Genomic DNA, 24,989 nt, shown 5'->3' with positions numbered 1-24,989 from the left:
AATCGACAGCATTTGTAATGTTGATTCCACAAAGTTTGGCTTTTGCCACAAAAAAAATAATACAAATTAGCCTACTAATGTGAATTTAGGCCTACAAAGTGAATGGGGCGAACGTTAAAATACTCACTTTTTCAAATCTATAGCTACAAGAATTAACTAATAATGCGTGTTAACATGATGTTAGTGTGATAAAATCACTTAAACTAACGTTTTCTGTTTAAAAACGACCATTTAAACAACTGCACACCTCAAATAATAGGCCCTACACGAGTTTTAACGGCAGACCTTCACTGTAACCGATTATTTTTATTTATTTGTATCATTTTTATTCATTTATTTTTGAAGAAAACGCGGGACGAATCGAAATTATTTATTGTGGCAATCAACATGTATGTATTATTCAAGACGGAATATTCCTTTAAGAGATGCCTGAATAATATGCCTTCAGGAAATATGTGTTGTTTAGCAACCGTTCGTGACGCACGTCAACATCAGGTGCTTGGAGACAGTACGCGGGTTATGGCGGAGAAACTGGATTTCGGCGCTTTAAGCCCCGATCAGCTGGAAAAACTGCATCAGTTCAAGGTATAATGTTTTGCAGCTGTATGTTAAAGAATCTGTCATTTCTATTCGTGCAGGCTACATTTATAGCCGCCTACCTCTCAACCCTAAACAGGCTTGTCCCTCAGTATCCACAGTTAATGATATCAACTTAACTAACCTCGAACCATAATTTCATGTCATCTACACACTCCACGAGGCACTGTGAAGTATCTGCACTACAGAGCAACTATAAAGCAGTTTTTACAAATGTAATGCTTCATCACATAACATCACGTAAACATTACATTACCCGCTAAGGATTTACGCCGATGCATGCGAAAACACTGGAGACCGGATATTGAAAACAGTCGAATCGTGGAACCCTTCCGCATTCAAGAAAAAAGTGGATAGGCTACTTCAATAAATAAACTGAATTGGACATTTTTAATAAAATAATATTGCGTGTGTTCACTTTGTTTTACTGTAGATCAAGACGAGGATAGCTAATGAAAAATATTTAAGATCTCATCCAGAGGTTGAAATGTTATTGAGTGACTTTGTAAGGTGAGTCTTTCTGCTTTGTTTAAATACTAAAGATCACACAGCCTTGTAAGAAACTATTTTGCTATCCATCTCTCTCTCACACACGCCTCTTGACCTTTCTACCAGGGATGTGTTTCTGAAAAGGCCTACAAATATTCCTGAATTTGCAGCAGGTAAGTTTTGGATATAAGGTAAACTTGATTTTTCGAGCAAAATCCAGTCCAACTCATCTATTTGATAAAAATTATAAGTAATGTTAGGCATTTCAGCACAAGCCTTTAGATTAAAAGGTATCTAAGAACACCAAATAAAAAATTCAGCCAAGTCTGTCCAAACGTTTGAGAGGTGGTATTTGTTTTTTTTTTTTTGTTTTTTTTTAAATTTAACCTTTATTTAACCAGGGAAAGTCCCATTGAGTTACAGTAACTCTTCTCCCAGGGAGTCCTGGCCAAGATAGGCGGCCAAAAAAGTTGCAAAAATTTACAATTTACAATTACATACAAAATTACATACTACACAACAAATCTCTATACATAGACTATACATATACAAACAAGACATTTTGTTTAACTTAAGTAAATACAAACAAATAATTTAAAGGGTACCTAGTTAAAAACAATTACACCGTTCAGTCAAAGTTGACATTAAAAGGTTTTAAAAATATTAATAGATGGAAGTGATTCTAAATTTAAGGTGTTTTGGAGTTCATTCCAGACATTTGGTGCATAGAATGAAAAAGCTTTTTTACCAAATTCTGTTTTTGTTAATGGAATAATTAATAATATTTTTTTTGACGACCTTGTTCTGTAAACACTGTTTTGGTAAATAAGTAAATTTGAAATGTAAATGGGTAATTTACCCATTAGTGCTTTGCCAATAAAAATCAATAGATGAAATTTTCTTCTGAGAGAGAGGGAGGGCCATTTTACAGTTTCATACAGAGTGCAGTGGTGAGTCCTAACTTTTGCATCTGTAATGAAACGTAAGGCAGAGTGATATAATACATCTAATTTTTTTAATAAAAATGAGGTAGAGTGCATATAAATTAAATCACCGTAATCCAATACTGTTAAGAATGAACTCTGCACCATCCTTTTCCTTGCTGAATAAGGAAAGCACCTCTTTAATCTAAAATAAAAACCTAACTTAGGTCTGAGTTTTTTTTTAAATGCCTGTTAACATGTTATATTCATAAATTAATTTAAATATCTCTCTTTTTTAGATTATTTCTGCAATCCAGGACTGTCAAAGACATTAAAGCCCAAGTGAAAATCAATGATATGTGAAAATACCAAATTGTGGATGCTTACATTTCTCTTTTAATAAAAGAGAAAAAACTCTGAAATGTGTGTGTCACAATCCTTCCAACTGTATTTTGAAGTATCTTTACTGTACCTCTTTATTATCAGGAATAATTAGTGCATTGGTTGTCATGGGAGAGGGCAGTCCATGCTTGTTTGTATAATAATTCCATGGGGATAAAAGATTAAATTAACTAAATTGATCAAGTCTTGCTGTTTTTAATGTACACTGGAAAAAACTAAATTAAATTAAACTGAAGTAAATTAAAATGCTCGGGTACAACTGGGCTAAAGGCTCCCTTGGGCATAAGACTCCTTTTATTGAATTTCCTCCCAAATACTAAATGGCAAATACTCACAACAAGACTTTCTTAAACACCTATTTGTCACACTATACATGGCCATTTGATCTAATATTTAATTATTATTACTATTTTGTGCATTTATATAGCTCATTAAAATCCCTGAAATTATCACTGAGACAAAATACAAATTCTTTTTTTTTTCAAGTTGATTTATATAAAAATAATTTAATAACTGTCCAACTCGAGAACTGTTGCGAGTGACTCATTGTACTGCTGACTCGAGAACTGTTGCGAGTGACTCGTTGTACTGCTGACTCGAGAACTGTTGCGAGTGACTCGTTGTACTGCTGACTCGAGAACTGTTGCGAGTGACTCGTTGTACTGTTGACTCGAGAACTGTTGCGAGTGACTCGTTGTACTGCTGACTCGAGAACTGTTGCGAGTGACTCGTTGTACTGCTGACTCGAGAACTGTTGCGAGTGACTCGTTGTACTGCTGACTCGAGAACTGTTGCGAGTGACTCGCTGTACTGCTGACTCGAGAACTGTTGCGAGTGACTCGTTGTACTGCTGACTCGAGAACTGTTGCGAGTGACTCGTTGTACTGCTGACTCGAGAACTGTTGCGAGTGACTCGTTGTACTGCTGACTCGAGAACTGTTGCGAGTGACTCGTTGTACTGCTGACTCGAGAACTGTTGCGCAGTGACTCGTTGTACTGCTGACTCGAGAACTGTTGCGAGTGACTCGTTGTACTGCTGACTCGAGAACTGTTGCGAGTGACTCGTTGTACTGCTGACTCGAGAACTGTTGCGAGTGACTCGTTGTACTGCTGACTCGAGAACTGTTGCGAGTGACTCGTTGTACGGTTGCCTCTGCAGTTTCTCCTGAGGAGCTGCACCAGCTCTGACAACACAGCTCATTCACGATTGGCCAGACTCACAACATGACAATGTTTACACGTGTTTCTTTGGGCTGCATTCACAATTGCATACTTCACATACTATTCTTTCTTAATACTTCTGCTATGTCAGTCTTTGGCAGAAATAAGAGTAGTCTGGTAGTATGTCATTACCATGGTGTTTATTCTGACAACTCCAGTTCAGCAAAAACTGAACAACTCTGTGTTTTTATAACAGTACATCATGTTTATATCATGTAATGTTTGTCATAGTAATATTATGTTTATTCATTAAAAACTTTCAAAATGATTACAAATACTGACTCCTTTATTTGTATTAAAATAATACACTAGGCTTTTATTTTATTTTCCATGCGAGGTGACTGCTGTTGCTTGAGTTCACAACTGTTCCTCACATTTTATGGCTTCAGAATTCTTGGAATATAATGCACTAGTCATATGGACCATGTGTAATGACACTTTTATGGTGCCTTTGTTTTTTTTTATTGTGGAGCACAACAGGTCCAGACCTCATTCAATGTAATTTTATGGAGAGAGAAAAAAAAAACATTAACCTTTTGTGTTCCATGGAAGAAAGAAAGTAAAACAGGTTTGGAATGACATGAGGGTGAGAAATAATGACTTGATTTTCATTTTTGGTGAACTTTTCTTTAAAAAGGTAAAGAGACTCTTACTATTTTTTTTGTATCTATGGAGTTTCTGTTCTCTTGATCTTGATTTTGCACATTCTTTTGTTCTCTGGTGCTCTCATGATGTAAATGCATCTGAGCTAGTAAAGGGAGTGTTAAATTCTCTCCTGACTTCTCTGTCTCTCTCCATGCTGGATAAGGCGGACCTCAGATCTGTTAACCAGCTGGAGGGATGTGGCTGGACTCAAGTACACACACAAGACAACAAATACAAAAATTAATTTCCATCACCATTACTACCATTTTTCTCCAATTTGCTTTTTTTTTTCTCTATAGTCTGCTTGTAGGTAGTAATATCAGCCTTAATGAATTACGGTGAGTCTTTATATGATTTGGAACTTGCTGTGATAAACATAATAAAATAATTGACACTTTGATAATATCCTATAATAAAATAATTTGTGATCTCACTCTTGTCAACAGGAAGCTGGGCCAGGCTATATAGGGATTCACCTGTGAAATGTTTGAAAGATTGTATCGAAGCAATGCCTTGGAAATGGCACAGACACTTACCAAATCCTCTGATTGGCTCTCCAGGGATCAGGTAAACCATCACACATTGACATATTCTGCTTCAGCACTCCAACTAATCCATTGAAAACCTACAAAAACAGAGTTTGTTGTTGTCTTGTTGTATTTCAAAACCTCTTTGCAAGTCTGGATGATCAGAGACTGGGATATTTCAATGACATCAGGAACTCTTAGCTCCAGGACATCCCTGCTGTGCTGCTCATCCATCTACCGTGAGACCAGAACAGTGCTAATGGTCAGATTTTGAAGATATTGAGTTTTAATTATATTTAATTTGGATTGTAATATTTTAAACTTGTTTCACATAATAAAGTTTAAGGTTTAGTTAAACATCTATGATATGCTAAGACAGGTGACATTTTATTTTTGGTCTCTTCTCTCATACTACAATTACCCTTTCATGACACATTCAGAGTGGAGAAGATTCAAAACCTGTCAGATGCAGTATGTTTTGCTTTCATGGAGAAGATGAACCAAGTGAAACTATACTATCTAACAGTTCTCCAGAACGATACACACTTACAAGAAGAGCTCTAAACTGCCTAGTAACTGAGCATACTCACACACAAATACTTATTATAGAGGACATGACTTGAGGAATACAATGTTTCTTGATCTTTTAACATTTAAGAGGTAATTGTACTATAAAGATATACTGTACATTTCAGAACTCAAAACTTCCTCCTCACTGCAAAAAGAGCATTTGTTGGAACCAAGCTGCCTAAACTCCTCTTTCTCTACTTCCTCCACATCGTGATGTCACACTGTGGTAGACATTTACATCCGACCACCTCCACAACAAAATGGTTGTGTCCGAAACCAAAGGTAGCTGTCTTTTTGCCCCACTGCCCTATCAGTCAATGACTCAACAGTCAGCGTTGAGCTGTCAACTGCCTCTTCTGTCACTTTTATTTTCTTCAACTCAACCACCGTGAATCTGCGTGCACAGGATTGTGGGATTTCATAGGCAGCGAAGGATACATCTATGCTGCCTTCAAAAATCGATCAGATGATGGTATCTTAGTAGAAAGTATGTGACATGAACATTGGCATCGGACATGCTTTGATCCCTACCTAGCTCCATACACAGCCTCTGGAGATGCATTTTCCTGGTTTCGGATGCAGTCAACGTCTAATTTATCTTATCACTTTCATAGCACCGCCCAGCAGCGGTGAGCAGTGAGATGGCAAGAGAAGAGAGCAGGTCAGTCAAGAGAGAGGCAATCATAACAGAGGGCATTTTCTGTCAAGTCTTAAAGGAGAAAAAGCTCCAAAACCAAGTGTTTCTGACAGAGGGTCAGAATGAGGGTGATAAATGACAGTTTTACTAATGACAGCTTTTTCTTTTTTTGTTTTGCAAAAAACTTTACTAATGTTATAAGTGAACCTCATGGAACATATTAAAATAATAAAAAAGGCATGTCATGAGCCCTTTAAAGAAGTATCTTAGAATATACCTTGTCATTGTAAGTGCCTATGTAACACCCTGCGTCCGAAACGCGCACTGTACATACTGTACAACTGACGCACTTCTCAAATCAAATCAAATCAAAATCTCGGCCGGTAAAACATTTAGTATGCATGAAAGTAGTTTGCATAGATTTCGGAAATACTTTTTCCAGGCACATGGGCATTATCTCGTGACCCAAATGTATGACGTAATAACAACAACCGCGTAAGTAATCTACTTTGGTTTTGTTAAACAAGCACCGTTTAAGCACAAGGAACATCTTTCTTGGTATATACTGTACATATCACTTACAGTTGAAAAGCGCCATCTGACTAGCGGTTCTCTGCCGATCTTTTAAATCAAGCGTTTTGAATGTAACTTCTGAGCTCCCAAGGGATTATGGGATCGAAAAGTGTCCAGTCAATCCACACTTCAGGATCTCACTGGAAATAATGGGTCACCCGGATATTTCTCACTTACTGCTTCATGAATACTGATGATTTGGACATACTATTCCATTGGAATACTGTTTTTGGCATACTATATTGTAGGGAAGTATGCCCAGTGATTTAATTTGAAACCTTGATACAGATTCACAGATGCTGATATGCATGCTTACACAATGCAAAAAATCCAGTCAGCAATGCAAGATCCTTTACGGCTGTCAAGTTTTTTTTTTTTTTTTTTGGTTGGTTGGTTCAAAGTGGTCTACCAGGTCAACCTTTTTAGTTTCTATTGTCCTGAGAAATAGATTATAAGCACGACACTAAAAGTGAAGAATTATAGGTTATTATATATATCTTATATATAGATTGGTGTTTAATATAGAAGTTCCAGCTGGGAACTACTTCAGCACCATTATCAATGCCCTGATCCTTATTCTGAATTTCTGCAGAGGGTGAATACATCTGATCTGTCTGCAACAGATGTCTTAACACTGGGTCCACTGGTGTGTGAGTTAAGCCCTGCCTGGATGTCGTCACTGAACTCTGCGGATCTACACTCCATCCAGCAGGCTCTGGCTTCCTGTCAACATATCCCACAACAGTACAGAGAGCATCTGTTCAGACTGCTTACCAACACCTATGGGTAACCCAATATGCAAAATCACACACAACCCTCTATGGTAATTACACAATCGCACACATCACCTCTCCTGACCTCAGTTCCCAAATCACTGCTTATCTCCTCCTTTTGTTGCAACATTAACTCACCATTGGCATGAGTTTAGGTGGGAGCGTTTATTCTACAAATAGAAAATGGGGAAGTGTTCAGGAAACCTGTTAAAAAATAATTTGATCAGAAGTGTTTTTGAACTCTTAGTGGTGCAGAAATGGCAAACTTCACCTGTCAGAAATGAGCACATTTGAAACAACTTTCTTTGAAAAAAAGACGCTCATTCTTCACTTCTGGTATAAGTGACAGAATTGAGATTCTTTTCAGAATTGATCTAATTTATGCAAAACTAACTTTACCTACATTAAACAAACTTTTTCCAACCTTGAGAATTGCAGAAGTAAATGCCTATGCTGGAATCATTTTGTACTGCTGTTAATGATACAGCATTTGCCTTGTATTTGATCAAGGGAACCCTCTTATTGGTCAGAGGATGACATTAGGGCACTTGGGCCTCTTTTGTTTCTCAATGACACTGCTGCAGCAAAGCCAACCTCAAAAGTACACAACTTTTGACTGTGACCAGTCAGAGATACAGTATGTTAGTTTTTCACCACAATTGTTACACAATACATTTATTTTTGTTATCAACCAAATAACCTCTCACAATCCCCCCCACCATTCTTTCATTCATCTCATCCATCTGTTGTGCAGAGTTGGTTAAAGTCATATCTGTCAGATCTAATGGACAGTTTGCCCTTTAAGCCCATGGTTTCTCCTTCAAGGGAATTCGGCTCTTGGCTTGATCTCTCGGCACTTCGACGCAAACCTTTTGACCCAAAACGGCTAACACAGTGCAAGGCTGCAGGAAGAGAGTAGGTATGTGTACCATAGAGCAGGGGTGGAATATGACATGCAAGTATGGTTATTTGGAAGCCCATGGGGTTAAATCATGCAATCACATTTGGACAGACAACACTGCACTTTTTTCACAGTACATGCATTCAAATGTCAGATGTGGAATCCTATTTTAATTTTAGGTCCAAACCTTGTGAACATTTTGGTTTAAACTGTAGCTGATGTGAAATTTGAAAGTCATTCTTTTGTTAGACGTTTCATTTCCAGTTAGCCTCAGGTGACTATCTTGCATCAGATGTACTTTTAACAATTGTGTACTTTACCTTAAAGTGACAATGTGAAATATTCATTTAAACCATAAAAATATCAATTTTGTGGGGATTTACTTTTTTGAAGGTTATTGAAACAAATTAGATTAACAGACATTTCAAAAATATATTTTTTAACATACAGTATATAATTATCATTAAGTAGTTTCCCAGGTTAAGAGATTTATGGATTTGTCACTTAAGGGGACAGACTAATGGTTTAGTAAAAACAGTTTTTCTTTATTTATCTCAAAAAATACATTTGAGACCGCAAACAAATAAACTGGGAATTCAGGCAAGATGTTACAGTAAAATAAAGTTCTGTTAATCATCTTCAATAGAAAAACCAGGAGATAATATGTATAAGGCACAATTAAAAACAATTTCATCACAGACGTAAAAGTTGAACTATTTTTCATCGTCTAATGATCTCTCGCTCAATGCTTTTTCATACATCACACATACTGTACACACACACACACACACACACACACCACAAAATCTCAAACACAGAGTGCGGAAACAATCTTTAAGTTACATTTTTACTATATGAAGAAGGCACTTTTCATATGAAGCTCTAGGTTACTATTTAGCCAGTCCTGATTTTATTATCTCTGTAGAAATGAAACATCTAACAAACAAAAATAATGATTCAAGCAAGAAGGAGTCACCTGATTCAGGAGCATTTTGGCTGTGCTAAACTTAATAATTACAGTATTTCATTTATAAGCTGCATTTTGTTTTTACAGAAAATTGACTGTACAATTATTCAGAATCAGTAGGCACAGGAATATTGCAGGGCTGGTAAACAAGTGTTTAATGATGGGTAATAATTGCAACTCAAAAACAAATTTTCATTTTCTCCTGTATCTGGACATTTGAAGTTTTTTTTTTTTTGTTTGTTTGTTGTTGTTTTATTGTAATTCACGTTATTCGCGATGGTGATTCTCATTATTGTACTACGGTAAATTTTTTACTGTATTGCAGAAAAAATCCTGCGATTCTTTTACTTAACTAAGCATAGAGAACTATATAAATGTATATAATTTCTTAGCATATTTCACCCCAAAATTAAAAGAAAATATATGGACATGTTCTTGACAGGTTTCATGAGGTTCATTCTTTCCTCTCGCTCCGTATTCTTCGCTATGCTGGTTTGTCTGATTTGTATGTTGTGATGAAGGCCATGCCATGAGTTCTAAAGTGTGTATTAAGATCAGCAGGTTTGTTAAAGTGACGTCCACACACCTTACAAGTGTGCTTGCCTTCCCCATCCTCCTGTGACCCCCCAATACTTGAAGGTGACCCCGGGGACCCTGCTACAACAGCAGGGTAAGAGTTCACATTCCCAGATGTGTAACCAGTGCCAGGGGACACCACTGTCTGCTCAGAGGGAACATCACGCACGCGATGGCTGATAAAGAGATGCCGGCTAAGAGAGGAGTTGGATGCGAAACATGCCCCGCACTGCTGACACTGAAATGCACTGCCCCCATCACTGCGGTGACATGTAATATGCTGTAGAAACTCCTCCCTGTCTTCTGTGGCAAAACCACATGGCATGCAGTGGAATCCCTCAGCTGCAGCTCTTCTGCCACGGCTAGTCAGGCTGCTCTCAGCCAATCGACTCTCTGCTTTCATTAAAGCACCGCCCAAAATGCTAGATACACCATCCTGCCCAGAAGAGGTGCCAGCTGTATCAGCAAAATGAGGAACTGCCTGAGAGCCAGAGAGAGAGACACTAAAGACATCATGGCCTTGGACATCATATGTCAATTTGAGACATACAGCATATTCAGCAGTTCTTACCTGACCTTGTGTGGCTGCTCCTCTTTCACATCCATGTTGAGCCTGAATGTGTTTCTCAAGAATGAGTTTACTACTGAAACTCTTCTTCCCACCTGTACAAAATCTTAACAAAAGAGCCACAATCACACATACAAAGACGACAATAAATTAATTCTAATGAGCTAAAAGCTTTATGCCAAGATAAAAGGATAATAAAATGGTGCTCATTAAAAAGAAATGTCAGTTGAGACACTAAGGAATAGAAAAGGTTTACAGGTACAGTAACCCCAATAAGTATTTTAACAGTAACCCTTAAAAATTTATGAATTTCATTGCATACATAAACTATAAAACCAAGTGACATCTGCAAATAAAAGTATGTTAGATGTTTTCTCAGAACATACAAATAAATATATATACTGTGATGGTTTGAGTATTTCTCAAAGTATTTGAGTAAAACATCCAGTGATCGGCAGTTCTGTGGATCGCCTTGTGGAAGAGGAATAATGAACGGAGAATGGCCAGACTGGTTCAAGCTAACGGAAAGGCTACGGTAACTCTGATAACCATTCTGTACAATTGTAGTGAGCAGAATAGCATCTCAGAATGCACAACGCATTGAACCTTGAGGCGGATGGGCTACAAAGGCAGAACATGTTAGGTTCCACTTCTGTCAGCCAAAACAGAAAGCTGTGGCTGCAGTGGGAGATTTGTCAGGCCAGGCAATGTTTTTCCAACTGTCCGCTTTTGGTGCCGACTGCAGCTGACAGTATAGTGGTACCGAGAGGGGTCTTATGCTGCTGTAGCCTCTCCGCATCCATGTTGGACGTGTTGTGTGTTCAGAAATGCTTTTCTGCATAAAACATGTGTGGTTATTTGGGTTATTGTCACCTTCCTGTCAGACCATCTCCTCTGACCTCAATCAATAACAAGCCTTTTTCACCCAGAGAACTGCCGCTCACTGGATGTTGTTTTCCCCGCACCATTCTCTTTGCTCTCTAGAGACTGTTGTGTGTGAAAATCCCAGTATATCAGCAATTGGGAGGTCATTCCTGGGATTCGGTAAACTCTCAATCCCCCAGATCTTATGAATTGGTGATTCACAAAAATTAAATGTTTAAAGCTTTTTACAAGATGTAGATATGTCCATTATAATGAATTAAAATAATCTTTATCATAAAAGAAATCTAATTTCTATCATAAATCAAGCAGTGTGTCATCTCCTTGAGGAACTTCACTGAATTTGTACCTAGATTTTTTTTTTAAAGTGCACACAGTCAATAATTTTTGTCATTAATGTAAATATTTGTGTTCTTTGCTGAGAAATATATTTTACACAAAAAAATCATGATTTTAATTTGTTTATAAAAACCAGGCTATAATGGATTGTCCTTCAGTCTGAACGCAACACTGTCAAACCAACCATTCTCAGCCCAAAAGATTTTGTTCCGCCCATATGGGGCATTATTAATCAGAAGTGAAATCATTCAGCTGTCTTCAACAGCATGGTGCAGAAATATCATAATCTGTATTCATATTTTGAAGTGTATTATAGTAAGATATATGGTCAAGCTCAACAACTCCAACCTATCATATGATAATTAAGATATTAAATCAGTACTTTTCAATTATATTTTAATCCATAAATATATATATATAGTTTTTATTAATATCATGCATGCTTCTGTTCTACATCACACGAAATACAGTGGCCATTTTGAGCAAAAATCCAGAACTCTGTCACAGTCAACCCTGTTATAATTTCTTCACTGTAAACCTGTGACAGGGTTGAGTTATTCAGTGAATTTATGAATATTGAAACAAAAATATGGAATAGTCAATGTATTATATATTACGAATTCTATAAAATTACTTGAATGAAACATGGTGTTAAAAAAATGTGGGTGCAAGTCCCCTAGTGGTTGGAGAGCTGTGACTGTGTTGAGACAAGAGTGATAATATTTGATCATTAAAATGGGAACACAATTAAAAATCAATATATTGTTTGCTGAGCACAGCCTGACATGTTAAGGGCTGGCTAAAAACAGTTGTAATATATATATATATATAATTTATTTTTTTACAAAAAACAATGAGGCCTCAGACACACAATTTGACTTTTTGTAGCAATATCACATAAAAATAAGACAACTGTCATAAATTGTATATTTGTATGAGGGACACATAAGCAGCAGATAGATGCTTATTTACAAATATTGTGTAGAATCATTTTCAAACCACTTCCATTATGTCCGTGACAGGGTTGAGAAAAAAGGTGTCAATCAGAATCAAAAATAAATAGCAGATAGCAAATATCTAATAATAGCAAATAAAAAGGGATTTGATGCAGGAAAATATGATTTGTTGTAGGTTTAATATATGCTTAATGTTTTGGAGTATTCAGACAATTTATCAAATGTAGTTAGAAAAAATATTCCAAGTTGAAATATTACAGAATCCCAGGAATGACCCAGTTACAGAAATACTCAAACCAGCCTATGTGACACCAGCAATCATACCACAGTCTAAATCACTAAGATCAAATTTTTCCCCATTCTGATGGTTGATGTGAACATTAACTGAAGCTCCTGACCCATATCTACATGATTGTATACACTATACTGCTTCCACATGATTGGCTGATTAGATAAATCGCATGAATAAGTAGATGTATAAATGTACCTAATAAAGTGGCCGGAGAGTGTATACGGTATATATATATATATATAATATATATCTATTTATTTTTATTATTAAATTTGTCAAGGTAATTTTTAACAACTATATTACAGGTAAGTCAATTCCCCTCAAGTTGATAGAAGTATCCTAGTAGAGGGACCACAAGTACATCTTGCGTAAAAATGACGTACATCTTCCAGTATGTCTTACATTTGACAATGTCCAAATACTTTATCTCAGGTCTCAACATTAAGCATTGTGATGTGCTTGTCTTCTAGACAAGTAAATTCACTTTTCTGAGTAAAAAAGCTACTTGTCTGGGGAGAATAAAGGACATGTATTGGTTACATGCTTAAGTAACATGTCAGAGTTTCTGTTGTATGTTTTCTAAAGGTATGACATGGCCAACCTAATAGTATTATACCTATGCAATCAACTAGATTATATGGGACAGAAATGTAAACTGCATTGGAAGGGGAGTTACATGTATGCATGGTAGGGCGGCACGGTGGCTCAGTGGGTAGCACTATATCTCATCACAGCAAGAATGTCAAGGTTTAAATCCCAGCTCAACTGGGCCTTTCTGTGTGGAGTTTGTTCTCCCTGTGTTCACATGGGTTTCCAACGGGTGTTCTTTTTCTGCCTTTGGCCCAAGACTACCACAACCCTGCATAGGACAAGCATCTATAGAAGATGGATGTGTGTACGGTAGTCAAATAAAGAAAAGCATCCATCACCATCATTTACAGCAGGGGTGCTCACACTTCTATGGAATAGGATCTACTTTTCCATCATGTTATTGCAGCAAGATCTACCATACACAATATATACATGTATCACAATACCATTATTTAGAGAATAATGTTATGATTTTTGATAACAGCTTCAATACCACATCAAATAATAGCCACTAACACTATTTAAGTTATTATTCAAGAGTAGTAAACAGTCACTAATAAACTAACAAAAGAAAAGCAATGAACAGCAAAAACAAATAAAAATAAATACTAGAAAAATAAAATGCAAATTAAGAAAATGTTGTATTTTAACAGCTTTCTAAAAAAGTAACCGTATCAAGTATTCAATTAAACATTCAGAATGAACTTGAAATAAAATGACAACTGGTCTTCCCTGTATGAATAATATTATCCAGCCAGGAGCAGTGAGTGGTTTTGTCATTTCCTTGTTATTGTTGTTTGATTAATATCAAGGATACACTAGATAGCAGCAGGCCTATTAGGTAGTAACATTTAACTTTACAAGTTGTACATTTAGTCCAAATCAGCTTTTACCAAAATGTTTATGTTAATTTTAGACACAACTCTCTGTGTTTACATGAACACCTCATAAAACAGGCATTTGAGGAATTTTGAAATTTATTTGATTGTTTAGGCAGGAACATTCTCGGAGCACAAGTGCATGTAAAGCGTGCTGCACAAACGCAAGCCACCTGTCAGTCAAACAGCGCACAGCTACCTGATCGCCTGGAATTATAAATTTAAGCACTCTTGATTATTTTCAACAGCAGAATAAGAATATAAATGGTGTAATAAGTGACACAGGCCTATGCTATACTACAAACATAGCGGGTTATTTCTTTTCCTTTATTGACATTTTAATCAGGCTACTTGTCTGGTCTGGCAAGTAAAATTCTCTTTCACTTGCCCCTTTAAAAATCCACTTGTCATGGACAAGCGTTAATGTTGAGCCCTGTATCTTAAGTCCATTTACTGTAGGGCTGCACGGTTATGACAAAAATCATAATTGTTGATTATTGCACTTGATATTGTAATCACGATTATTTATAATGATGTTTTGATGAAATTACTTCAGAGCTTCCGGGTTCTTAAGAACAGTAAGTGGTTATGGGCTGCGCTGCAGTTTCTTTTAAGCATTACATACTGTAATAATGTTACTAAAGGTTATTTATATATATATATATATTTCAGGGCTGTCAATTGATTAAAATTTTTAATCAAATTAATTACATGGTGTCCTGATTAATTAATCGTGATTAATCACATTTAATCGCATATACAAATATTTGCTGAGAAAGCCCCTCATATAACAATAATTCAATATATAATGATGAAATAATTATACTTAGTTATCTTTAAAAATTATAATTATATATAGATAGATATATAGATAATTAAAATGCATTACATTCTTGTGGCAGAAGAGTTCATCATTGATAAGACAATACAAAAAGCGGCTTTAGAATTCAATGTATTGTTTACTACCATATTATTAATCATAAGTCAATCATTGGCATACAGTTCACAGCAATCCATTTCACAAGTGAATTTGTCAATCAGTTGGAGATTTATTATGAGGGCTTGTTTAAGAACCCGTCAATTTACACCTGAGTCAGACATGCTTGTGTGGCTTCTCGGGTACGTTGCTTCATAAACATAAAATTTTTAGGTCACTGTGTCAAGTTAAATATAGTTTAATACTTAGAACACATCTTGAGATCCCTTAGAATTTGCGCTCCATCAAGTGTTTTGAACTCAAGAACGTAACACGTTAACTTCACTGTATGAACTGTGCATTGCTCATGCAGCTTAAATTACAATTACTGCCCTCTGGAGTAAACAGGTAGTACTGCAAGCTTGTATTTCTCATGATTCTTCCTTATTAGGGTCCAGGGCATTGCAATTAATTGCGTACATTTTTTTTTTACAAGTTATTTTTAAAATATGAAACACATTAAATCGACTGCCCTGATAGAGAGAGAGAGAGAGAGAGAGAAGTCTGTTTAAAGTATATATCTCTTTTTGAACTATTGACAAAACCAGTTTTAAATTTCATTCAATATGCCTGTGTGTCATGCATCATGTTGATGTATTCACATCTTCGCAAATTTAACACTTCCAAAGACTGAAAAATGTGGCATAGAAATATGTGCAATATGTGTCTTTACTGCGTAAATTATCGTCCCACATACAGTAAATAATAATATTTGACGTATTCAATAGTCAAATTGAACAGACAATTTAGACTGACATTACTTAATGCATTTCAAATCCCGTATTGTGATCTTGTTCACATGAGATCATAGTTAGATCATATTTGGCTTCAAATCTGTCACAGCGGTTGCACTTTGAAAGGTAAAATCAGCCAGTTTGAGAGTTTGTGTGATTCATTAAAATGTAAATCTACCAACAGCAGTTGCAGGTCAAATAGGTATTTTTCTGAGCAGACGGTCTGTGAAATATGACGTTCAAGACTTTTTCTATGTCCAAAACAAGCTGACATCAAAACAAGCCACTTTATAGCTGTATAATACATGAATACAACTGTTATTCTTTTTTAATAAATTGTACACAAAATAGAGCAATGTAAAAATATTCAAACTCCCATTATAATGACTGAAGCTGTCACTCACTGTTTGACTCACTCACTTCCACTCACATATGCTCGCATAATAAATATAACTGATTAAACAGCACAATAAATCAGTTATTTCAACCCTGTCTGTACATCGATTATAACGGTAGGGATCGTTTTAGTTTTTACCTATGGTAAATAAAACGGCGCGACATGCAACAAATTGAAATGAATTCAAAATTGCTCACCTTTGTTCTACAACTTTAAAACTTGCGCATAAGGATTGATTGTCGTGACTGATTGGACTGTAGACTCACTGCATCTCTGATTGGCCATTGTTGTTTCATTGCTCAACGCACACCTGCCGCTGCAAAAACACATTCTAAATAGAAACCATTAACGCAACAGTAGACTTAAATTGAATAATCGCCAGTTTTCACGATTGCATAATTATTACCGTCATAATCGCAATCGCTATTAGTTTTTCCGATTAATCGTGCAGCCCTAATTTACTGTACCATTTAAAACCCATCAAACATATTTTTTTTGTAAAATTCTTTGACTGAAAAATGTGCTTGTGCTATCTATCTTTATAATAAAATCCAAATGGCTAAACAATTTTTTGTCTAATGCAATGGCATAAATCAAATTTTAAAAAAAATTAAGTACATGTACAAAGACTATGGGTTCACTTTAAAGTTAAGACTATTGTGTCATACTTACTGGCAATAAAAAGCTCTTTTTATGCCTTTGTGTTTGACACGAATGTGACGTCTTAAACTTGAGGATGAAGAGAAGGAGCCTTCACAAAGTGTGCAGGGAAACTTCTTCAGTTCCTTCAGCCAAAAACCAGAACAAAATATAAATTTAGACATCAAGGATACAACCATTGTAGAGTTTAATAAAGCTGAGACTATGTTGCCTTTAGGTTAGGTTTTCTGCAGTAAACATCACATAACTCAACTGCTACTGCAACAAAGCTTTAAAAATGAAGAGTGTAAATTCACAAAATTGCCAAAATAACACTCCTCCGTGTACCACTGGTCAAAAAAACAGATTGTCCAGCCCCAAAAATACCAATGGTTGAGCCAGTGTTGCTATGTTAGGCTGGTCAGGATGCTAAAAAAAACAGGGCTGTTTTGATCATGCCACAATGTTTACACTAATTGGGGGTAATCAAACAACCTTCATATTAAGATAGCATGCATTTTAACATGTAATTATCTTATGTATTAAAAATTACATGCATCATCAAACAAAATACTAGTCATGAAGATGTCCTGACCTTGTCATGTTGCTCGGACATGTGGTTAATGTAGCTTTCTTTCTCTGTATAGCACGTCTGACACTCTGAGCAGCTCCAGCTCTGGATATCTGGTGCAGCAGAATTCTCCTCTCCTCTTAGTCTGTCCTCATCTTCATCCCTCCTCCACTCTTCGCCATCAGAGCTCTCCATCTTAACCAAATTCTTATGTGCCGATATGTCATTCTGCTTAACACTGGAGTCCCTGTGAGAGTCCTAGAGACACATTATGGTAAGGGAAAACATTCAAAATAGAACCAATCTTTGACCGAAATGAACAAACACCTAACCTTGAAATGCTCAATGAGGGAATGTCTCTGTGTGAAGAGCTTGTTACAGTCAGGACACTTGAAGACATGCATCTTCTGCTTGACTAAATGAGTGTCTATGTGGACACTAAGCAATGCTTTCTGGGTAAAAACAGTCCGACACATCACACATTTATAGATCTCCCTGTCACGAAAAAAGAATGGTTAATAACACTTTGAAAAAGTTAAGCAAACGTTAAAAAAATAAAGTGAATTCACTTACACTCAAAAGCAGGGATAGGATAATACAGTATATTCAAAATATTAAAAGCTAAAATAAATGATGAACCATATAGAAGCAAAATTGAATATTTAAAAATATTCTACATTGTTTCCTGTCCATGTGATCATAAATAAAATGACCCATTGAATGTATAAAAGTTTAGCATCATGTACACCAGACAGCTATCCGAGGCATTTCTCAGCAAAATATGGACAAGCACATCCCTTCAATAGCATGAATGACAGACTTGTTTCTGTAAAAAAATGTTCAATAATAAAATAGGATTAAACTATAAGAATCCAGATAAATTCAAATGAAAAACAAGGAATTCGGGGAAACAATAAAAGATAATTTAGAAAAGAATAAAATGGACTTCATAGGGCCCCACACTAGGGGTTGGAAAATGCATTGGTGCATTGATCTACCAAAGAAATGTCATGAACCTTCTCATAACAGACACGGAGTGCAGTGTGCAAGATTAAAGGGAAATAAAGCACATTTTGAAATAAAGAACGTTTATGCAGCGGTTACACGGATGGATGCATGCTGCGTTCGGCTTTCTGTGTAATTTTTCAAAACTGTTTGCATCCATTTGACCAACATGGATGCAAACAGTTTATTGATGTTGCCTACTTCCCCCATTACGATAATATTATGTTAATATTGCTTTTGTATCTCCATAAAAAAAAATAATAATAATTTGTCCATAAAACAGTTTAACCACTGTAGCACACACTCTTGTGTGTATAGGGAGGAGGAAGCGGGAGCTGGCTAAACAGTCTAACGTAAGTTTATTCACACACGGTTTACTTTTCAGCAGTAGCACCCAACCAGGTTCGTCTCTCTCCCCCTCCGGGATTCATCTCCCATTTATCTCTCCAACGCTGCTCACTGAAATACAGGCTGTCTCTCGTTTGGAGAGCTGCATCCTCATGTGCTCCCCTCATTAGTCCGTGTCACGTGAGGAGGCGGCTTCCTTGGTGGTCTGTCTTCCTTGGACCACACTGTATGTGAGGGAGAATCAGCCCGGCATCCCTGCCTGTTGGCCATGACACATGCTTCAATTCCCCCGCATTGCATCTAATTTGTGCGGGGGATCCAGTGTTGCAGGTCCGGCATACATTTAATTCTGCCGGAACTCTCCCTGCTCTGCTCCTGGATCTGTGAGGATGCCAGTGTGTGCACAAGGAGAATAGAATCTGGCTTCCAAGATGAGGCACACTCTGTTTTATTGGCAGTGGTGAAGAGGCTAAATATATATATATCAGTGGGCTAAACACACAATCAGGTGTGCCTTGTTCCACCCCGCTGCCCAAACGAAGCTTATTAATTATTATGAGCCCTTTATGAGCCTGGCTAAAGGATGGCCCTCAGAGGTGGGGCAACAATGACGAGAGGGAGGGGAGGTACTGTATAACACATTCTCAGTCTTCTTCGGGAGCATCACGTCGTGCAAAGTTATGTGCAACAAGAATGACTGAAGGTCTATGTTTTTGTACACAGAGTTTATGGCAGTTTTGAGAAAAAATGTGTCTAATTTACAAGTATTTATTTATTTGTATAACAAGCACTAAAATCGTATTGTCTCTTGCAGATTGGCAGCAGTTCAACGAATGTCTCAGTGTTTTGGTTGGGCACGCATTAACAATAGAGAAATCTGTAAAAATCTGCATCCATGCCATGTGTGATTAAAATGAATGTTTTTTTATGACTGTAAAGAAGAGAAAGGACATTAAAAGACACATTATTTAATGAAAGTGGAGTGTGTGAACCCTGTAAATGGTTTAGAAAGTGACAGAGATTTAGATGTTTGACGGGTCATTTAATTTAAGATCGCATGGAAAGAGGAAAATGTTGCACATTTTGAAATTTTTTATTGTGCTTTGATATGGTTTGTCATTTATTTTGGTTAGCGATATTTACACACTTACTTGGATTGCCTAGACGTCTCAGGGAGTTCAGGATGCTGCGTGATACAGTGGGCTTCAGCACCAGAGGAAGATTTGAAAGCCATGGGGCAGGAGGGGCATTTATGGAACACCTCACAGTGAGCTGTCTGCATGTGAGACTTTACAGCATTTAGACTATTCACTCCTCCAAACACCAAATGACAACAGCCACATCTGCAATTAATGAGAGAAATAAAAGAGAAAATAGCAACTTCACCAAACCAATTGAATAAATATGTATTTTTCCAAGTATTCTGTGCAGATATGTGTGCATACCTATATCCAAGACGACGCGAGTAGTGCAGGCAGATTTGATTCAGGTGTGTGTTGAGGTTATGAAGCTGACAAAGGACTCCACACTCAGGGCAGACCAGTGGAGAGAGCTGCTGATGTAATCTGCGGTGAGCTGCAGCACTGCACAAGTTCAACAAAGGCATTGGAGGAGAACACTGCATACAACACTAAAAGAGAGAGAGACATTTTTAACACCAAGGACACTGGTATAACTACTTATCCCACAGATCTTCACAATCTCACATATTCAGATCTGCCATTATACTAACTAAATAAAATTGCTAAGATTTTTAAGGAACATTCTACCTTAAATGCCCACTTGATAAATAAACAGAATATTCCATTACCTCTATACCATGTCCACATATGATAACCAAATATTTTGAGTATCAGACATGTTTCCAAGTTGAAGAAAATCTGAAATGTTTACTGTAATTACTAATGCCCCTTTCCTTAACTTAAACATTTACATGCTTTGTTAGCATTTGTTGCACCCCACCTTTCTTTTACAAAGCTATTTCTAACTGGATGATCCCTCTCTAATGTTTTGTGCGTAGTATAGTAGTGCTGGTTGATATTGCCTTGCTGTTATAGAAACAGACTTCTTACATATCAAATTCATTTCCAAGAGTCATTAAATAAAAGATGGCCAGTATTAAACACTCTAGAATTTGACTTGTTCTAATTAATACACTGAAATGTTTAAAAGAAATTCAAAAGCAGGTCTTTGTGATCAACTGGCTGGACACCCCCGGATTACACGTTAACATTTGAAAAAAAATAAAAAAATACACATTCTCTCTAACTGACACATACCTATATATAGACCCACACAAACTTACCGTTTCAGTGCCACCAGCCTCAAGCTCTTGGAAGTGTGCTGCTATTTCCACCTTCCCTTTGAATGGACTCCAACACTCTGGACAGCTGAGAACATTTAACATACCAATCAGCGTCTTAATCTCACAAAAACTCACAGTCTCCATTCATTTCATTAGAACGACTGCATTTTTCTTCAACAGAATTTAATGAAAATCCCTGTAGAAGAACTGATTGTGAGTTCAATTCACTTTATTTGACAGTTTGTGATTACCAGATGTCAGCAGATTGTGAAAGTTGGACGCTACTTTCTTTAACGCCAAGCAGAACAGAGGATCCTGGAGCAGGTGGACAGAGTTTACCTGTAACAGAGACAGAGTACTATAGAGGTTAACAGACTAAACACATATACTCATAATAAGTCTGAATCGATACTCAAAAAAGGGATAGTTCAACCAAAAATGAAAATGTTGTCATCATAAAAAGCACAATTGTGTTAAGCAGAATGACTATAAAGGGATGTCAAGGGATGTGTTGTGAGTATATCTGCACAGCAATTCATCAATATATGCAGTGTATAATTTTATAAACATTTTAACAATGCTTTATTTATTGACCATGCACTCATAAACCTTTTTTGTTCATGTCTGGAAACCTTATATTTTCAGTTTACAAAAAAGGCAAATCAACAAGGAGAAATTTAGGAGTAATAGATAGAGACACCAACACACACACCTATAGGTACTGTATCCTGCTGGCCAATCATCTGCTCCACACTGACAGGACTCATGACAAGGTGAGAGCACTGCATAACCAGCCCCTTCTCCTTGTGCTCTCGTGCATGGAGCAGCAGGCTGCACTTATTAAAGAAGGCCACTCGTTTGGAACAGTGATTACAGGTCACTTCAATCCTCATAGAGCGCCGATCATAATGCCTTGCCAGGCTGAGCTCCAGGGCAAAAGCATCCCCACACTCCAGGCAACGGTATCCAGTGGAGGGCAATTGAAGATCCCATTCTGGAGGAGGGAAGGTGGAGAGGTCCGGCTGATAACTGGGCAACGGATTCTTACTGTTTAGAATTTTATTGAAGGCCTCAACGAGGCTAGACTGGCTGCGTGAGATCACAGCTCCTGGACTGTTCACAATGGATGCTGGTTTGGCTGTCCCTGGGTTCCCATTCATTTTCTTCTGTCCTAAAGAGCAAATGTTAATTCCTGTCATGGATGAGGTGGAGACAGCAGGGAGGGTTGATGTTCTTGTGATTTTGACTGCCTTGGCAGACAGAGTGGTAGTCATTTTATTCTGTGCCCTGCTGGCCGCAAATAACATAGCTGTGCTGGCATCTTGGAGGGTGGACACAGGCAACATTGTCACCTGAGGGAGACATTGAGGAACAGCACCAGATCTTTGGATTTGTTGGATTGACTTACGGGCCCCTGTTTGAACTTTGGAGACATCAGGACCCTTGGAGGCCCCAGCTGCTGTTCGTTTGGGAGCCACTCTAGATACAGTACGCGTGATGTTCCCAGTCGAGGTTTGGATGGTTTTGATTCTGACTTTGAGAGGCTTTGAAGAAGTTGTGGAGGAGTTTGTAATGCCTTCAGAGACAGAATCAGCCAAACTAGACTCAGTGGATTTACTTGTTATTTTCACTTCTGTTTTCTCAACTCCGTCATTCTCCGTTTTTACGTGAACTCCGCTCTTCTCCTGCTCTTTCACACCTAGACGCATGTCTATGACTTGATCTTCTAGTGCAGTGTCTCCTCTCTTCAATCCAGGCTCATTTATTTCTTGCTGATTTAAGGGCAGAAACGTACATGTCTGAGGTTGAGGCGGGCTCTTCTTGAGAACCTCTGAAACTGAGCTCATATGAGTGCAGGCAGAGATTTCTGGCTCTGGACTTTCTGGAGAATCTCTTTCCTCAAAAATATGCTCCAAGTTTTTTTCTTCAACAGGAAGTTCATTTTTGGAGGTCATAGATGTGACTGTGTTTAGATTGACTGTGTTTTGTAGAAGTACTGGATGGTGGACAGAGGGTGCTGACTCCTCAATTTGAGTGTTACTAACTGGTAAGGATGGGGAGGATGGAGAGGGGGGCTGAAACACACTTGAAGGGGGCTGGTGCCTGCGTGGGACCTTGGGAGCTGTGCAGAGCTGAGAATCGGGGCTCTCCTGTATTACGAGTGGGGGGCTTCCAAGATCTGGTTCAGATTCTTCATCTTCAGAGAACCGCCGACAAACACTCACCCTTGAAATGCCATTTAATTGTTGTGCTTCTTCACCATCAAGTTTTGAGGGAGAACAGTTTGGATCAATTAAATATGAGGATGAGTTGGGAGGAGTGGAAGGGGGTAAAGACTGAGGAGAAAAAGTGCTAGCAGAGTGTTTAGAGGAAGTGCCATCCTGGTTGTCATCACTACACTCACTTGTAAGTCCAGAGGCTGAGACAGACCAGAGTTGCCTGTTCGGCTGTGTCCGGGTTAGAAAGGGCAGGGGAGAGGGTTCTGTAACCCCACCTGAGACAGTCTTGAGTCCAGTAAAGATAAATGGATCAGTAAGCACCAGGACATCTTCACTGGGACCCTGCTGAGGAGATACCTGTGATCTATCAACACCTCTTTTAGTCGCAGCAAAGTTTTCAGCTATATTCCCATCCATATTGTCATCATCGTCATTTGCTTCCATATATGCATCTGACCGTACACTGTTCTTTACGATCACACTGACCACAGATGGATCATTATGGTGAGCTAAAGGAATAGTCTCAGGGTTCCCAGTGGGTCTTGGACTACCACTTCTTTCCTTTCCAACAACACCACCACCCCTGGGCTCATTATGATTACCATCAGTCTCCACAGTGTCAGACTGAATTGCTTCTTTGGCATCAATGTCTGGAATGTCAAACGCTGCCAGCAGGTCATCGAAATCTGGGGTCTTCATGTCCCCCATTCCCATGTGGATGACAAATACCTGTTATAGATGATATCACATTAGAATAGATTTATCCAGTTTTTCAAACTGCTTTGTGTTAAAAATATCAACATGTGAAACAATAACGAGAGAATAATCATGTCAATCTCTTGTAATATCCGTCTCGTATTATGAATCCACATTCCACTAAAGACATGTAATATCTTAAGAGGGTATATAAAATCAGGGGTTATTGCAACAGGAAGTAGGCTAGCAAGTTTAGCCTTAGTTACTTAAATATTACAGCAGACCTTACCAATAAGACTTTTTACTATCCTTTGTCCCTCTGGTGTTTAATATGTTAAGTAGTTCACTCGATTTATCTTAATCTACAATCAGGAATTTAAAGGGTAACATTTTAATAGGCTAGCTGGATTAAAAGTACATTATATGCCTTTTGGCATGACAGACACCCATTTTCACAGTTCAGGAAAGACAAGAAACTGCATTCTGAATTAAACTTGCAGGTTGCCATTATGAAACAACAGCAATCTGCCATTTACTGTTGTTTTGCTAAAGTGTCTAGCAAAGCAAGCTAGACTGGCCTTATACGCCAAACTGCAACGTATACCGTTGATAATAAAACGAAGAAGGCGTTCATAATTTCATAACTTTAGTTCGCATATATTTATAAAGACATTAAGGCGATATATGTGTTTATTGTTGGTCTACATGCTCAAGTGTAAAACTTTTATTTACCTGGACAAATATTTTCGTCTACTCCTGGAGCGTCCCAGGACGGCGCACAACATTTGCGTC

General features: G+C 37.6%; 2 protein-coding genes across 3 annotated transcripts; one reads left to right on the top strand and one right to left on the bottom strand.

The window, feature by feature from the left end:
* The first annotated feature begins 485 nt into the window (after positions 1-485).
* LOC127658315 (RIIa domain-containing protein 1-like) lies at positions 486-3,380 on the top strand. Its single transcript, XM_052147539.1, is given in 5 exon segments — positions 486-585; positions 1,031-1,107; positions 1,213-1,259; positions 2,309-2,329; positions 2,332-3,380. Coding segments are annotated over 5 exon segments (252 nt in total). The 5' UTR covers positions 486-519; the 3' UTR covers positions 2,373-3,380.
* Positions 3,381-3,437: 57 nt separating this feature from the next.
* On the bottom strand, positions 3,438-24,985 carry LOC127657952 (zinc finger protein 687a-like). Of its 2 annotated transcripts, XM_052146982.1 has the most exons (13): positions 24,930-24,985; positions 21,995-24,230; positions 21,534-21,621; positions 21,283-21,367; positions 20,423-20,607; positions 20,129-20,320; positions 17,957-18,119; positions 17,649-17,882; positions 17,087-17,199; positions 10,373-10,475; positions 9,829-10,282; positions 4,814-4,902; positions 3,438-4,478 (listed from the first exon to the last, which is right to left on the bottom strand). In XM_052146982.1, the coding sequence occupies exons 2-12, from the start codon at positions 24,213-24,215 to the stop codon at positions 4,853-4,855; spliced, it is 3,888 nt and encodes a 1,295-aa protein (XP_052002942.1). In that variant the 5' UTR covers positions 24,216-24,230; positions 24,930-24,985; the 3' UTR covers positions 3,438-4,478; positions 4,814-4,852. The 2 variants fall into 2 exon arrangements, with proteins under 2 accessions (XP_052002942.1, XP_052002941.1); XM_052146981.1 differs by lacking the exons at positions 3,438-4,478; positions 4,814-4,902 and having other exon boundaries at positions 8,082-10,282.
* Between the last annotated feature and the right edge of the window lie 4 nt (positions 24,986-24,989).

This window comes from Xyrauchen texanus, chromosome 17 (assembly GCF_025860055.1).
Source record: "Xyrauchen texanus isolate HMW12.3.18 chromosome 17, RBS_HiC_50CHRs, whole genome shotgun sequence".
NCBI lineage: Eukaryota > Metazoa > Chordata > Actinopteri > Cypriniformes > Catostomidae > Xyrauchen > Xyrauchen texanus.
The sequence above is the reverse complement of the archived record's forward strand: the minus strand, read 5'-3'. Positions and strand labels throughout refer to the sequence as shown.